Here is a 17,963-nt window from a genome sequence, read left to right as displayed (position 1 = left end):
ATATACAAGAAAGTTCAGCTTTTAAAAGTAATCCTCCTAAAACAAAGCCATTCTTTATTGTTTTTTTTTTTTTTTGTTCTGTTTCTTAATGATCACTTGGAATTATAGCAGCAAGTGCAGTATTTACTATACAGCTAAGGAAAATTAATTTCTTTTCAGTTTATTTACATAAACTGCACTGCTAAATTACAGAACAATTCATATGGCTTACAAAATTCATAGCACTACAGGACTTCTGTCAAACACTATAAGAAATTATTCAACTTCAATATTTGCCATTATTAATACTCCATGTTAACGGATTGTTTTTCTTTCAGTTAAAAAAAATACTGCATAAAACTGTGTGCATGCGTGCATGTGTGTGTGTGTGTATATATAATACATATATATCTTGATAAACTTCTTTAAAATTACATTTAATTAACATAAATCTTCAAATAATTTTCTTCTTAAATACAGTTGAGTATAACATACAGGCTGTGATCCCATGACATGTTCCCAAGTGAGTTGAAAACTCTAATTATAAAATCTGTCTGTAAATAGGAACTACCACAATGATAAAAGTGAGAAGGCAAGTTGTTTTAAACTATCATGTTCCTTACTAAAAAAAATAAAATAAAATAATAATAATAAAATAAAAAATAAAATAAAATAATAATAACAATAATGTACAAAGAAGAACTTCCAGAGCCTTCTCTGATAATCATACCATTCTGTTAATTTATCAATGCCCACACTCCAGTGAAAAACCTAATACTGCCATAACTAACTTTTTGGAGTTTCGCTATTTATATCATTAGGGATGTCAGCTTCAAAACAGTCATCTTCATCTGAATAATCTAAGTTTGATCCAATTTGAACCTTTCTGTTTTTTGCAGGTGGAGATGCTGATCGAGACCGCTCCGGAGAAGGACTAGAGGGAGGACTGCCGGATGGTGAGAGTGCGTGTCGTAATCGGCCCTTGCTTTCTTTCCAAAAATTATTCTAAAAGAAAGTAGGTAGGGAGACAAGCTACATCAGCAATTTTAGATTATTTAGATTTTAAAAATTTCAATACGCCTTTAACATTTGCTTCTAAATAATTTAAACATGTTCATTAATAATAACAGATTTTTTTAATGGGTATAAAATATATATAAAATTAGCCCTTCCTTTAAGCATTATTACAATGAATCAACATTTTAATAATGCTTAAAATGTTATATGAGACATATGTATATATACATATATGTACCTCTCCAAAACAACAATCCTGTGCTAGCTGTTAATAAATGATTGCATTTTTTTTTTTTTTTGCTTATTAAATATAGACAAATTTTTCTTTGGTATGGTTTTTTGATATGATTTTTAGTTTTCCCAGAGGTAACTGTTCTCACAGACTAATAGGTTAATACTAGCCGCATGCAAAGGTCAAAGTGATTCGTGCATTGCTTCTATTGAAATGAGCAGCAGCTGAGAAAGCAAAGGTGCTGGGGATTACCAGGACTGTTGGGAGTTATCATGGAACAAGTAAATACATGGGTTGGTCACTCACATAATAGCAAAGCTTTTGTGGATTTATTGGATGATTGTTTTCTACACAGCATTTTTGAGAGGCAACTAGAGGAAGTAATACTCTTGATCTGATTATCAGCAGTGATTATTCACGCATTAAAAATCTGCAGATAAAGGAACCATGAGGTGGTAGTGATCACAGCGTTGATGTGGGATTTACTTAAAGATGTAACTACCATCAGGGGTAAAGGTACGGGTTTTTGCTTTCGTAAAGGTGACTATGGTGGTCTCAGAGACTTTAAATTCTATACTGAGGGACCAACTGATGATGTTACCAACAGCAAAATGGGAAGCATTCAAGGGGTAATCTTGGAAGCTACTAGGCATTTCATACCAACAAAGAAATACTGTTCAAGGTTTAGGCCTAAATGGATGGCAGATCAAATAATGAGACCCGTGGCAGAGAAGAAAAGTGCATGGGATGCATATAACTTATCAGGTGACACAGAAGACTACGGCAGATATAACCAATTCTGTAATCAAGTCACAAAGGAGGTTAGGCAAGCAAAGACAGATTATGAGAAATCTATGGCAAAGGAAAAAACAGCAAAGACTTCTTTACTTATGTAAACTCTAGAAGGAAGGGGGATTAATCAGATTGGTCCATTTACATCAACGGTTCGATTGTTGATGAACTTGCTGAGGTAGCTGACAAACTGAATGAGTATTTTTCATCTACATTCACACATGAGGAAGTCTGTAGGGAAGTGGAGGACAGAAGCTTATGAAACTCTGGCAGGATTTTGTAATAACTGAGACCAAAGTGGAGGAAAAATTGTTGAAATTGAACATAAGAAAGGCATCTGGGATGGTTGGGATCTATCCAGTTATATTACAGGAGGCAGCAAAGGAAGTAAACAAACCTTTGCCATAATTAAGAAAGCTTCCTTAGACTCAGTGGAAATCCCCATGGATAGGAGATGTGAAAATGTGTCCCAAATTTACAAAGAGAGATCAAGAGGTAACACGAGTAATTACAGACGTGTTAGGTTAAATTCTGTTCCAGGGAAAATAATGGAGTCACTGGTTAAAGAAGCAATGCAGGATCATCTAGACAAGACTGCAGTTATAGTTCAGACACAGAATGGGTTTATCAATGGGAAGTCTTGTCTGACAAATTTCATTGGATACCATGATGAGGTCACAAAGGAATTGGATGCAAAAAATAATTTTGATATCATATACTTGGATTAGCATTAGTAGAGGCATATAATGCAGGAAAGCAAGCGTATGCAGCATCAGCCAAAAAAAACGCTCCCATCTCACCCCTCAGTTCAACCTAAATACCTGTCTAGCACAGCTTTAAATTTATTTAGTCTATCAACTTCCACAACAAAGGATGTAAGTCTGTTCCACCAACCAACCACCCGCTGGCTAAAGGCAAACTTCCACACATCTATCCTACATGTCTTTCCTCAATTTGAATTTATGCTCTCTCAGGTGATTATTCTGAGCAAGAGGAAGAATCCCATCAGCATTGAGCACACTCAAACCATTCAAGGCTTTATACACCTCAATCAAATCACCTCGCAGGTGCCTAGTTTCCAGGCACTGTAATTTGCAAAGCTTCTCTATACTCGTTCCAACTCGTTGCCCTTCTCTGTATTCGCTTCAACAGCTCTACATCCTTAAAATGAGGCCTCCAGACCTGTATGCAGTACTCAAGATGTGGCCTGACCATTGCCTTACACAAGGGGATAATCACCTCCTTATCCCTGCTAGAACAATTCTTGTACATCATTGACAAGACACCATTAGCTACTGTTGCAGACCGTCTGCACTGCACAGAAAACTTCATATCTGCCTGCACAATTACCCCCAGGTCCTTTTCTTTCTCTACCACTTTCAGTGTAGTACCACAGAGTTGATATGTTACTCTGGAGTTACTGCTTCCCATGTGTAGTACTTTACATCTGTCGATGTTAAACTTCATTTGCCACCTCTCAACCCATCTCAACTTTTCAAGATCCTGTTGCAGCAGCGTACTGTCATTAGTGTCCTTAACAACCCTGCCAACCTTCGTATCGTCTGCAAACTTGGACATTAAGCTTGATATACCATCATCAATATCATTTATAAATACAGAAAACAATAATGGACCCAACACTGAACCCTGAGGGACTCCACTAGTAACATTAGTCCACAGATTGATTACCACTGATTACCACTCTGTCTTCTCCCACTCAACCATCCCTTTATCCATAGAAGCAATTTCCCTCCAATGCCACACTGCTCCAATTTGTTCAGCAATCTTCCATGTGCAACAATATCAAGAGGCTTTCTAAGAACCAAATATATGATTTCAAAGTTATTCCCTGCATCCAGTTCTTTGTGACCACATCATAGTATCCAATCAAATTGGAAATTTCCCTTAACAAAACCATGCTGTGTCCAAGCTATAACTGAAGTCTTGTCTAGATGATCCTGCACTGCTTCTTTAACCAGTGCCTCCATTAATTTTCCTGGAACAGAAGTTAAACTAAGAGGTCTATAATTACTTGTGTCTCCCTTTGAATCTTCCTTTATGAATTGGGGTCACATTTGCACATCTCCAGTCCATGGGTACCTCCCCTGAGTCCAAAGCAGCTCTCATAATTATGGCTAAGGGTCTGCTTACTTCCTTTGCTGTCCCCTTTAATATAACTGGATAGATCCCATCCACTCCGGGTGCCTTTTTTTATGTTTATCTTCAACAATTTCTCTTCCACTTTCCTCTCAGTTAATACAAAATCATCTAGCTCACTGCCAGAGTTTAATTCACCTGTGGTAGTCCCCCTCCCTGAATAACTCCTCATGTGTGAATGTAGATGTAAAATACCCATTTAGTTTGTTAGCCACCTAAGCAGTATCATCAACAGTTGACCCATCGATATCCAGTGGACCAATCTGATTCATCCCTTTCCTTCTAGAGTTTACATAGGTAAAGAACTCTTTGCTCTTTTTCTTTGCATCCTTTGCCAAAGATTTCTCATAATCTGCCTTTGCCTGCCTAATCTCCTTTGTCACTTGGTTACAGACCAGTTTATATCTATCATAAGCTTCCATGTCACCCATTAATCTGTATGCATCCCATGCATTTTTCTTGTCTGCCATATGTCTCATTAGTTCATCGGACATCAATTTAGGCCTAAACCTTGAATAATATTTCTTAGTTGGTATGTAAAGCCTAGTAGCTTTCAAGATAAATTCTTTGAATGCTTCCCATTTTGAATTTGATGTTGGTAACATCATCAGCTGGTCCCACCGTGAATAATTTAAATACTGTCTCAGACCACCATAGTCGCCTTTATGAAAGCAAAAACTCTTCCCTTTACTCCTGATGGTAGTTACCTCTTTGAGTAAATCCCACTTCAGCACACTGCAGATTCTTAATGCATGAAGAATCACTACTGATAATCAGATCAAGAGTATTACTCCCTCTAGTTGCCTCCCGAACATGCTGATGTAAAAAACAATCATCCAATAAATCCACAAAAGCCTTGCTGGTGTGTGAGTGACCAGCTTACAAATTCCAGTCAATATCTGGGAAATTAATATCCTCCATTATAAGACTCTCTGATTTACTGGCCACTACACCCCTGTACAGTTTCTTATTATACTCATCAGAGTCATTAGGCCTATAACACACTCCTGCTCTCAATTTTGATCTCCCAATGCTTATGTCACACCAAACTGACTCGACACTGCACCGTCCAGCGATATCGACTGGCTTCACTTCATTGGATTTTATGTATTTCTTAACTAATATTTCTCCTCCCTTCCTATCCTGTGTATCCTTCCTGTACACATTGTACTCCCCAAATTCCAGTTCTGCATTACTTATATCTGTGTGACACCACGTCTCTGATATCCCAATAATATCCGCCTTTTATGTTTTGAGCAATACCTCAAATTCATCGAATTTATTTTCCAAACTCCCTGCATTGGTGTATACGCAAGTATACATGCACCTGTTTCTATTCTTAGCTACCCTAAGATACGTCCCGTACCTTATTGCTCCACAAACATCAAGCAAGCAGTGCATTTTAAAAGGCTGTGATTCAAAGGGCAACTGCCCCCCTCAGTTTTCCCCTGAGCCACAGCACTCACATTAGCTTGAGCCTTTTGCTTTGCTGCTCTGGTCTGAGTCATGATTTCGATTCAATTTCAATAAAATTTCAATTTCAGTACAAAATTATAACCCTATAATAGGAAAGCTTTTGATACTGTTGCACATGGAAGACTACTGTACAAATTGGAGTAGTATGGCATTAAGGGCAAATTGCTGGTATAGATAAAAGGATGGTTGAATGGGAGAAGACAAGAGTGATTATCAATGGATACTGCTCTTTGTGGACTAATATTATTAGCGGAGATCCCCGGGGTTCAAGTGTTGGGTCCATCGTTGTTTTCTGTATTTATCAATGATATTGATTAAGGAATATCAGTCTAAGTTTGCAGACAATACGAAGGTTGTTGTGCTTGGAGTTTTCTGGTGCAAAGGCTACTTAGGCCATATTGCACTTATCATAGCAGTTAATACTATGTTGGCTTCTATGGAAGCAGTTATAAACATTTATATATAAACCTATTCGTTTCAGAAAAAATGAAAATTCTATAAGGTTTGAATTTTCTCCTATGATATGACTAAATGACAATTCCTGTAAGTTTCAGAGAGAAGTGAATGAAATTAGACGGGAATTGTTATACAAGGTGCATTCCAGGAGTATGTGTTTTATTGTGAGCCAGTGGCAATGTGTACACTGTGGAGGGTCATTATCTGATAACAGAAATAGGGTGGTCAATTGAGGGTGGCCTATTTGGGGTCTGGCTAGGACTACCTCTTCTTGTCTGTTTGTGCAGAAACTGGCGCCCCGTAATTGAGGTACAGGTTTAATTTCAAGGAGTTTGTTATGTATATGTGTTTACCACTGAAGTGCCCATCGTTCCTTACAATATTTCGTATATGCATTTTGTAATAACTGAACAGTACCAGAAAATTCATTGGAGCTATGCTCGATGGATGCTTGGCAGCATCATCTGCAATTTCGTTTCCTGGTATTCCAGTATAGGCTGGGATTCAGCAGAAGACAACCTTTTGCCGATTATCTCTGAGACTAATCAACTCTGATCTGATCAGCTGTAGTAATGGATGAGTAGGTGGGAAAATCTTTTGCATTGCTAGTAGGGCACTTTGCAAGTTTGTGTATATTATGTTATCTTATATCATCTGTGTATATAAGATACACATATGTGTATATAAGATACAAAGATATACAGAACTGTGTATATTATATCATCTCGTCTGCTGACGAGGCTATTAGGAGACGGTCGTGTTCAAAGCCGCTAAGTGGATTTTTCTTCTTTATTGATTTGAAATTATTGTTTTTCTAAAACTTTTGATTTAAATTTAGTAATATAACATTATTTTGTGATTTTCTGATTAATTTGGTGTATTTATTCTTTACTCGGCCTTGTAATTGCATAAAAGTATCGGTAAGGTTAAGTGTCCGTAGATTCACCGTCGTAACTTTCCCGCCTTTGTAATACGACAGTTATATACCGTACTAGATAGCGTTAGTGAACTTCGTTAGCAGTTAAATTGTACTTTTAAATAAATACATATAATGACTTAGATTACAAACGTAACATAATTAATTATATTTAACATAATTAATAACATAACATAATTATAATTAATTAATAAATTAATAGAATCATGACTCAGACCAGAGCAGCAAAGCAAAAGGCTCAAGATAATGGAAGTGCTGTGGCTCAGAGCAGAACTGAGGAGGGCAGTTGTCCTCTGACTCACAGCCTTATAAAATGCACTCTTTGCTTGATGTTTGCAGAGCAATCGGGTACGGGACATGATACTGCCATGGGGGATGTCTTTGTGTGTGTGTGTGTGCGAGCGATGCAAGGAGTGTATCGACATCAAGCAACAACTCAGCGTTCTTGTGGGCCTATATGAGAGCTTGAAGGACAGGGTGGATGCTCTCGAAGAAACTAAATTGAGGGGCCCATCAAGCTCTCAGCTGCCCACATCAATGCCAGAGCTTGCACTTGGGCATCACGTGACACAGAGACATCCCCCAAGGCATAATGCGCTGGTCCCGAAGGAACTAGTAGTTGTTGGTGACTCTATTGTCAGGGAAACGGGGAACATGCTTTATAAAAAGGACAGGTGGAACAGGACCAGGGTATGTCTGCCAGGGGCAAAGGTTGATGAGTTGTAGAGCGAATATCATCTTTTAAGGGCACAAAAGGTGATATAGTTGTACAAGTTGGCACTAATAATATTAAGAGTAGGAGACCGGCAGAATTACTTAACAAGTACAGGTCACTGTTGAACAAAAGCCGAGAATTAGGGTTGAATTTGAAAGTGTCTGCAATTCTGCCCAGACACGATAGGAGGGAGTATATGATGAGAGCCTTGTCGATCAATTCGGCCCTGGAAAGATTGTGCAAGGCTCAAGGGGTAGAATTTTTTTCAGCCTGGACTCTACTTGTTAACAGGAGAGATTGCTTCTACAGAGATGGGATACACTTAAATAGAAAGGGTGCAAGAATATTTGCTGATGCTATCAAGGCAGTGTTAGGTGGGTCGGAAAACTGCTAGCTTGGGGGGAGACAAAGACCAATAGATTGACAGTAGCCACTGGCAGAGGTGAAAGAGATTCTTGCATTGCTTCTATTAGAATGAGCAGAAGCCTGAAAAACAAGATGCATGATATTTCAGAGACTGCTGGGAGCCATTGCGGTACAACAAGTAAACACATGGGTTGTGTTAGGGTAGGTAAGAATAGAAACAGGTGCAGGTATACTTGCGTGTACACCAATGCTAGGAGTTTAGTAAATAAATTTGATGAATTTGAAGTATTGCTCAAAACATCAAAGGCAGATATTGTTGGGATATCAGAGACGCGGTGTCACACAGATATAAGGGATGCAGAACTGCAATTTGGGGAGTAAAACGTCTACAGAAAGGATAGACAGGATAGGAAGGGGTGGGGGTTATGCTATTAGTTAAGAAACACATAAAAACCAAGGAAGTGAAGCCAGTCGACATCACTGCACAGTGCAGTGTTGAGTCAGTTTGGTGTGACATAAGCACTGGGAGATCAAAATTGAGAGTAGGAGTGTGCTATAGGCCTAATGACTCTGATGAGTATAATAAGAAACTGTACAGGGAAATAGAGTGGGCCAGTAAATCAGAGAGTCTTATAATGGGGGATTTTAATTTCCCAGATACTGACTGGAATTTGTGGGTTGGTCACTCACACACTAGCAAGGCTTTTGTGGATTTATTGGATGATTGTTTTCTACATCAGCATGTTCGGGAGGCAACTAGAGGGAGTAATACTCTGGATTTGATTATCAGCAGTGATTCTTCATGCATTAAGAATCTGCAGATAAATGAACCACTAGGTGGCAGTGATCACAGTGTGCTGAAGTGGGATTTACTCAAAGAGGTAACTACCATTAGGGGTAAAGGGAAGGGTTATTGCTTCCGTAAAGGCAACTACGATGGACTGAGACAGTATTTAAATTCTATACAGTGGGACCAACTGATGATGTTACCAACAGCAAATTCAAAATGGGAAGCATTCAAAGAACTTACCTTGGAAGCTTTACATACCAACTAAGAAATATTGTTCAAGGTTTAGGCCAAAATGGATGTCAGATGAACTAATGAGGCATATGGCAGAGAAGAAAAATGCATGGGATACTTACAAATTAACACATGATACAGAAGCCTATGATAGATACAAGTTGATATGCAACCAAGTTACAAAGGAGGTTAGGCAGGCGAAGGCAGATTACGAGAAATCCTTGGCAAGGGATGCAAAGAAAAACAGCAAAGAGTTCTTTACTTATATAAACTCTAGAAGGAAGGGGATTAGCATTAGCATTAGTAGAGGCATTTGATGCAAGAAAGCAAGCTTATGCAGCATCAGCCAAAAAAAAAAAAAAAAAAAAAACCCACTTCCACTTCACCCCTCTGTTCGTTCAAAATACCTGTCCAGCTGAGCCTTAAACTTATTTAGGCTATCAACCTCCACCACAAGGGATGGGAGTCTGTTCCACCAACCAACCACCCGCTGGCTAAAGGCAAATTTCTGCACGTCTATCCTACATCTGTCTTTCCTCAATTTGAATTTATGCCCTCTCAGGTGATTTTTCTGAGCTAGAGGAAGAATCCCATCAGCATTGAGCATGCTTAAACAATTCAAGGCTTTATACACCTCTATCAGATCACCTTGCTGGTGCCTAGTCTCCAGACACTGTAATTTGCAAAACTTAAGCCTTTCTTCGTAAGAACGCCCCTTTGTTCCATTCACTAATCTTGTTGCCCTTCTCTGTACTCGTTCCAGCAGCTCTACATCCTTCTTGAAATGAGGCCTCCAGACCTGTATACAGTACACTTAGGTGTGGCCTGACCATTGCCTTATACAATTGAATAATCACCTCCTTATCCCTGCTGGAAAAATTCCTGTATATCATTGACAATACTCCATGAGCTACTCTTGCAGCCCATCTGCACTGCTCAGAGAACTTCATATCTGCCTGCACAACCACCCCCAAGTCCCTTTCATTCTCTACCACTGTCAGTGTAGTACCACAGAGTTGATACGTTGCTCTGGGGTTGCTGTTTCCCATGTGTAGTACTTTACATTTGTCAATGTTAAACTTCATTTGCCACCTCTCAGCCCATCTGCTCAACCTTTCCAGATCCTGTTGCAGCAGCATAGTGTCAGAATTGTCCTTGACAACCCTGCCAACCTTTGTATCATCTGCAAACTTGGACATTAAGCTTGATATACCATCATCAATATCATTTATAAATACAGAAAACAATAATGGACCCAACACTGAGCCCTGAGGGACTCCACTAATAACATTAGTCCACGATGAGCAGTGTCCATTGATTACCACTCTCTGTCTTCTCCCCCTCAACCACCCCTTTATCCATAGCAGCAATTTGCCTCCAATGTCACACTGCTCCAATTTGTGCAGCAGTCTTCCATGTGCAACAGTATCAAAAGCCTTTCTAAGATCCAAGTATATAATATCAAATTATTCCCTGCATCCAGTTCTTTTGTGACTGCATCATAGTATCCAATCAAGTTGGTCAGGCAAGACTTCCCCTTAACAAAACCATGCTGTGTCTGAGCTATAACTGAAGTCTTGTCTAAATGATCCTGCAGTGCTTCTTTAACCAGTGCCTCCATTAATTTTCCTGGAACAGAAGTTAAGCTCACAGGTCTATAATTACTTGTGTCAGCCTTTGATCCTTCTTTGTGAATTGGGGTCACATTTGCACATTTCCAGTCTATGGGTACCTCCCCTGAGTCCAAGGAAGCTCTCATAATTATGGCTAAGGGTTTGCTTACTTCCTTTGCTGCCTCCTTTAATATAACTGGATAGATCCCATCCACCCCGGGTGCTTTTCTTGCGTTTATCTTCAACAGTTTCTCCTCCACTTTACTCCCAGTTATTTCAAGATTCTGTAGCTTACTGCTAGAGTTGAATACACCTCTGGCATTCCCCTTGCTGAATAACTCCTCATGTGTGAATGTCGATGCAAAATATTCATTTAGTTTGTTAGCTACCTGAGCAGGATCATCAACAGTTGACCCATCAATATCAAGTGGACCAATCTGATTCATCCCCTTCCTTCTAGAGTTTACATAAGTAAAGAACTCTTTGCTGTTTTTCTTTGCATCCCTTGCCAAAGATTTCTCGTAATCTGCCTTCGCCTGCCTAACCTCCTTTGTAACTTGGTTGCATATCAACTTGTATCTATCATAGGCTTCTGTGTCGTGTTAATTTGTAAGTATCCCATGCATTTTTCTTCTCTGCCATATGCCTCATTAGTTCCATCTGACATCCATTTTGGCCTAAACCTTGAACAATATTTCTTAGTTGGTATGTAAAGCCTAGTAGCTTCCAAGATAAGTTCTTTGAATGCTTTCCATTTTGAATTTGCTGTTGATAACATCATCAGTTGGTCCCACTGTATAGAATTTAAATACTGTCTCAGTCCATCGTAGTCGCCTTTACGGAAGCAATAACCCTTCCCTTTACCCCTAATGGTAGTTACCTCTTTGAGTAAATCCCACTTCAGCACACTGTGATCACTGCCACCTAGTGGTTCATTTATCTGCAGATTCTTAATGCATGAAGAATCACTACTGATAATCAGATCAAGAGTATTCCTCCCTCTAGTTGCCTCCCGAACATGCTGATGTAGAAAACAATCATCCAATAAATCCACAAAAGCCCTGCTAGTGTGTGAGTAACCAGCCCCCAAATTCCAGTCAATATCTGGGAAATTAAAATCTCCCATTATAAGACTCTGATTTACTGGCCCACTCTATTTCCCTGTACAGTTCCTTATTATACTCATCAGAGTCATTAGGCCTATAGCACACTCCTACTCTCAATTTTGATCTCCCAATGCTTATGTCACACCAAACTGACTCAACACTGCACTGTCCAGCGATGTCGACTGGCTTCACTTCCTTGTATTTTATATATTTCTTAACTAATAGCATAACCCCTACTCCCTTCCTATCCTGTCTATCCTTTCTGTAGACGTTGTACTCCCCAAATTGCAGTTCTGCATCCCTTATATCTGTGTGACACCACGTCTCTGATATCCCAACAATATCTGCCTTTGATGTTTTGAGCAATACCTCAAATTCATCAAATTTATTTACTAAACTCCTAGCATTGGTGTACACGCAAGTATACCTGCACCTGTTTCTATTCTTACCTACCCTAACACAACCCATGTGTTTACTTGTACCGCAATGGCTCCCAGCAGTCTCTGAAATACCATGCATCTTGTTTTTCAGGCTTCTGCTCATTCTAATAGAATCCTGTGAATCAGATTGGTCCACTTGATACTGATGGGTCAACTGTTGATGATCCTGCTCAGGTAGCTAACAAACTAAATGAATATTTTGCATCGACATTCACACATGAGGAGTTATTCAGCGAGGGGAATGCCAGAGGTGTATTCAATTCTAGTAGTAAGCTACAGAATCTTGAAATAACTGGGAGTAAAGTGGAGGAGAAGCTGTTGAAGATAAACACAAGAAAGGCACCCGGGGTGGATGGGATCTATCCAGTTATATTAAAGGAGGCAGCAAAGGAAGTAAGCAAACCCTTAGCCATAATTATGAGAGCTTCTTTGGACTCAGGGGATGTACCCATAGACTGGAAATGTGCAAATGTGACCCCAATTCACAAAGGAGAATCAAAGGCTGACACAAGTAATTATAGACCTGTGAGCTTAACTTCTGTTCCAGGAAAATTAATGGAGGCAATGGTTAAAGAAGCACTGCAGGATCATTTAGACAAGACTTCAGTTATAGCTCGGACACAGCATGGTTTTGTTAAGGGGAAGTCTTGCCTGACCAATTTGATTGGATACTATGATGCAGTCACAAAAGGATGCAGGGAATAGCTTTGATATTATATACTTGGACCTTAGAAAGGCTTTTGATACTGTTGCACATGGAAGACTGCTACACAAATTGGAGCAGTGTGGCATTGGAGGCAAATTGCTGCTATGGATAAAGGGGTGGTTGAGGGGGAGAAGACAGAGAGTGGTAATCAATGGACACTGTTCATCGTGGACTAATGTTATTAGTGGAGTCCCTCAGGGCTCAGTGTTGGGTCCATTATTGTTTTCTGTATTTATAAATGATACTGATTATGGTATATCAAGCTTAATGTCCAAGTTTGCAGACGATACAAAGGTTGGCAGGGTTGTCAAGGACACTACTGACACTATGCTACTGCAACAGGATCTGGAAAGGTTGAGCAGATGGGCTGAGAGGTGACAAATGAAGTTTAACATTGACAAATGTAAAGTACTACCCATGGGAAACAGCAACCCCAGAGCAATGTATCAACTCTGTGGTACTACACTGACAGTGGTAGAGAATGAAAGGGACTTGGGGGGGGGGGTTGTGCAGGCAGATATGAAGTTCTCTGAGCAGTGCAGACGGGCTGCAAGAGTAGCTCATGGAGTATTGTCAATGATATACAGGAATTTTTCCAGCAGGGATAAGGAAGTGATTATTCCCTTGTATAAGACAATGGTCAGGCCACACCTAGAGTACTGTATACAGGTCTGGAGGCCTCATTTCAAGAAGGATGTAGAGCTGCTGGAACGATTACAGAGAAGGGCAACAAGATTAGTGAATGGAACAAAGGGGTGCTCTTAAGAAGAAAGTTTTGTAAGTTTTGCAAATTACAGTGTCTGGAGACTAGGCACCAGCGAGGTGATCTGATAGAGGTGTATAAAGCCTTGAATGGTTTGAGCATGCTCAATGCTGATGGGATTCTTCCTCTAGCTCAGAATAATCACCTGAGAGGGCATAAATTCAAATTGAGGAAAGACAGATGTAGGATAGATGTGCGGAAATTTGCCTTTAGCCAGCGGGTGGTTGGTTGGTGGAACAGACTTGCATCCCTTGTAGTGGAGGTTGATAGCCTAAATAAGTTTAAGGCTCAGCTGGACAGGTATTTTGAATGAACAGAGGGGTGAAGTGGAAGTGGGTTTTTTTTTTGGCTGATGCTGCATAAGCTTACTTTCTTGCATCAAATGCCTCTACTAATGCTAATGCTAATGCTAATCTACAAAAACTCTTATCTAAATTAAAAATAAAAATAACCAGCATATCTAAAACTATATGGCTACTTATAAAGTTCAATATAAAATAACAATTAGGTAAATAAAATGGCAAACACATTGCTTTTTCAGAGCCTGTAATTCACAGCTGTAATTTTTAAAGAGAGTCAGCGCCCTCTTCACAAATATGTAAATAGTGATCTGATCATCATTTTACTTGTTCCTTTTGTTCCTCTCTTGTATGTACGTTGTCTTGTACTGTACATATGATGTTACGTACGGCTTTATTTTATTTCAGGATTATATTGATTTACTGGTTATTCCTACTTTAATTTCAAATGATGTAAATTTATACGATTTAACTCTGATAACTTTTTGTAGGATGTGGTTGGTAATTTTTCCTTCCACTCTCCATATACTCTTTTCTTGCTTATTAGTATTAGGAATGGCTGCATGGTGCAAGAAAGCCTGTGGCCTTATGCTGCACCGGCCAAAGAAAAAAAAAAAAAATAAATAAATAATAATTAGTGAAAGAAAAAAAAAATTAAACCTATCATCCTATGCGCTTCCCTGACCCGAAGGTACTATCCAGATGACCTTTGAAATTACCCAAACTGTCAGCCTCTACCACCAATGAAGGCAACTTATTCCAGTAATTTATAACTCGCTGGCTAAAATAAAACTTCCTGCAGTCCAATCTAAACATTTCCCCCCCTAACTTGAATTTATGCCCCCTAGTTCTAGCATCATTTATCACCTTGAAAATTTTGTTCTCATTCATTTTACCGATTCCTCTAAGAGCCTGAAACACCTCAATCAAATCTCCTCTAAGGTGTCTAGTTTCCAAACTCTGCAACCCACATATTCGAAGTCTTTCTTCATAAGGACACCCTTTTGCTGATCTCACCAGGCAAGTTACTCGTCTCTGCACCCTTTCAAGAAGCTCAATGTCTTTCTTTAGGTGCGGTCTCCATACTTGAACACAGTATTCCAAGTGTGGTCTAACAAAAGCCTTATATAATGAGATTATCATGTCCCTATCTCTACTTGAAAAAGTTCGATAGATCATTGATAGGACACCATGGGCCTTCCTTGCAACCTGTTTACAATGCTCAGAGAATTTCATGTCTGACCGTATCGTAACACCCAAGTCCCTTTCCTCCAGTGCTGGGTTTAGTTGAATTCCACCAAGTGAATAAGTTATTTTGGGATTACTGTTTCCCAGGTGTAATACCTTACACTTTGTTGGATTAAAGCATAGCTACCATTTTTCTGACCATTGCTGAAGTCTATCTAGGTCTCTCTGAAGAAGCTCAGCTTGACAGTGATCATTAACTACTCTACCAATTTTAACATCATCTGCAAATTTAGACATCACGCCCTCTATCCCTTCATTGATGTCGTTTATGAAAATTAAAAACAACAGTGGTCCTAATACTGACCCTTGGGGAACCCCACTTCTTACATCAACCCAATCTAAGGAATAGCCATTTACCACAATCCTCTGTCTCCTGCCCTGAAGCTATCCTGCTATCCATCTAAGGGATTTTCCCAGTGATTCCAACCTGTTCCAGCTTATAAAGGAACCGCTTATGTGGGACTGAGTCAAAAGCTTTGCTGAAATCTAAATAAACAATGTTGAAATTATTCCCTAAATCTAGCTCGTGAGTGACCCTTTCAAAATAGCAGACCAGATTTGTTAAACATGATTTTCCCTTTATAAAACCATGCTGAGTATCCTTGAGAATTTCAATTCTATCCAAATGATCCTGAATTCCACCCTTGATCATTGCCTTCATGATTTTCCCTACCACTGAAGTCAGACTGACAGGTCGATAATTTCCCACTTCACTCTATGGGAGATAAATTGGCACTTTTCCAATCCAAGGGAATCTTCCCAGAGTCTAGTGATGCTTGCATAATTAGCCTCAATGGTTCAATGACTCACTTGCCACCTCCCTTTAGATTATAGGGTATATTCCATCAACTCCAGGAGCCTTCCTGGCCTGTAGGCTTGAAAGTTTTTTCATTAAATAATCTTGCGAAATTTCAATATCATTAATTACATATTTTTCAACTTCGCTCCCACAATTTCCCATTGCCACAAAAGGTTTTTCATTTGTAAATATTGATGCAAAATAACTGTTGAGTTCATCTGCAACGGCAGCTGGTGTATTTAATACTATCCCCCTCAACTCACGTAAAGGTCTGATCTGGTTTGTCCTGCTCTTCTTGGCATTTTTATATGTGAAGAATTCTTTATCTCCCCTCTTTGCTCTGTTTGCTAGTGATTTCTCATAAACTGCCTTTGTCTAACCTTTTCTGGGCTCTATTACAGATCACCTTGTAGCTGTTATAGGCTTCAGTACTTTTTATTGCTCTGTAACCTTTCCATGCCACCTTTTTCTGCTCAAGTAATATGGCAACTTCACTATTCATCCAACTTGAAACCCTCCTCGTGGAGTATTTTTTTAATGGTATATATACACATTCAAGGCATTTGTGATTAATGTTTTAAAAGCATACCACAGTTCAAATGTATTCATTCTCTGCGTGATATCTACCCAGTTAATGGAGGCCAAGTAGTACCTTAAGGCATCGTCATTTCCTTTTCTGAAATTACAACCCATTCCTTTGCCTTTTACTGCTACTACCTCGCTCATCATCATCCACTACAGAACTCCGTGATCACTTCCTGCTACTGGTTCCTCTACTGTCAGCCCTGTTATGTCATCTGATTCATGGGTGGTGATGATGAGGTCTCGGATATTCTTTTAACAGTACAAATAACAGTCATCTAGTTGATTTAAAAATTTTGTTCCCCATGTCGAGTTTCCTTCCCATTTACTCCAATCAATTAGAGGCAAATTGAAATCACCCATAATAAGACATTTACGCTTACTTGCCCATTCCATTTGCAAGTAGAGGGTTTCGTCATAATCTTCACAATCACCTGGTGTGTAGATTACTCCTACTCGCATTATACCTTTGTTTCCAACTATCTCACACCATACAGATTCTATACTAGCATGTGAAACATCTGAATCCGGGAAAGCTATCGTCGCACTCAGGCCGCTTCTGATAAGAAGCATTACCCCACCACCACCTCTTCTATCTACCCTATCCTTCCGAAATACATTATACAAGCCATACTGAAACTCATCATCCCCAATTTCCGGGTGGCACCACGTCTCCGTAAGCCCTATTATGTCCGCATTACTTGTTTTAACCAGCAGTTCGAATTCGCTCATTTTATTGAAAACACTTCCAACATTACTGTATAAACAATTAAGATGCACTGTTCTTGTATATTTAACAACCCTTGAAGTTTTTTAGGCTCTCTTCCCTGACATTAGCTACCCACTCACTTTAAACGTTTCTGCCCCCAGAACATTTAGATAATATGTCCAGTTGGGGTAACAGATAAGAATTCTTGAGGTATGTGCAAGAGTTACTTTGACCTATAATATCAGATAAACGCGTGTCAGTATTACCCACATCCCCCCCTAACTAGCAGTTTCCCTGAACCTTTAAAGTATCCTCAATAATACTGCCAAAAACCTTTGCACCACCTTTGTTTAAGTGTATCCCGTTTCTACAAAACAAATTCCTTCTACCTACAAGTGTGGGCCAAGCTGATAGAAATTTCCCCCCTAAAGCCTTGCAGAGTCCTTCAAATCTTGAGTTAATCCACAAGGTTTTTAACATATAATCCCTCCTATCGTGTCTGGGCAGAATTGCAGACACAGACATTGTGGCCTAGTTTGCGACATTTCCT

The 17,963-nt window shown here is 39.4% G+C and overlaps 1 protein-coding gene across 2 annotated transcripts in view; it reads right to left on the bottom strand.

The window, feature by feature from the left end:
• Positions 1-281: 281 nt before the first annotated feature.
• The window catches only part of LOC150091138 (choline-phosphate cytidylyltransferase A-like), a 260,273-nt gene continuing 242,591 nt past the window's right edge, over positions 282-17,963 (bottom strand). For both annotated transcript variants that reach the window (XM_090382185.1, XM_090382186.1), the window contains one exon: positions 282-984. In XM_090382185.1, the coding sequence (XP_090238311.1) occupies positions 766-984 (219 nt within the window). In that variant the 3' untranslated portion in view covers positions 282-765. The remainder of the gene's footprint in view (positions 985-17,963) is intronic.

Source organism: Mastigoproctus giganteus, chromosome 1 (assembly GCF_048544385.1).
Source record: "Mastigoproctus giganteus isolate SK-2022 chromosome 1, ASM4854438v1, whole genome shotgun sequence".
NCBI classification, from domain to species: Eukaryota; Metazoa; Arthropoda; class Arachnida; order Uropygi; family Thelyphonidae; genus Mastigoproctus; species Mastigoproctus giganteus.
This window is presented reverse-complemented; position numbering and strand designations above follow the sequence as displayed.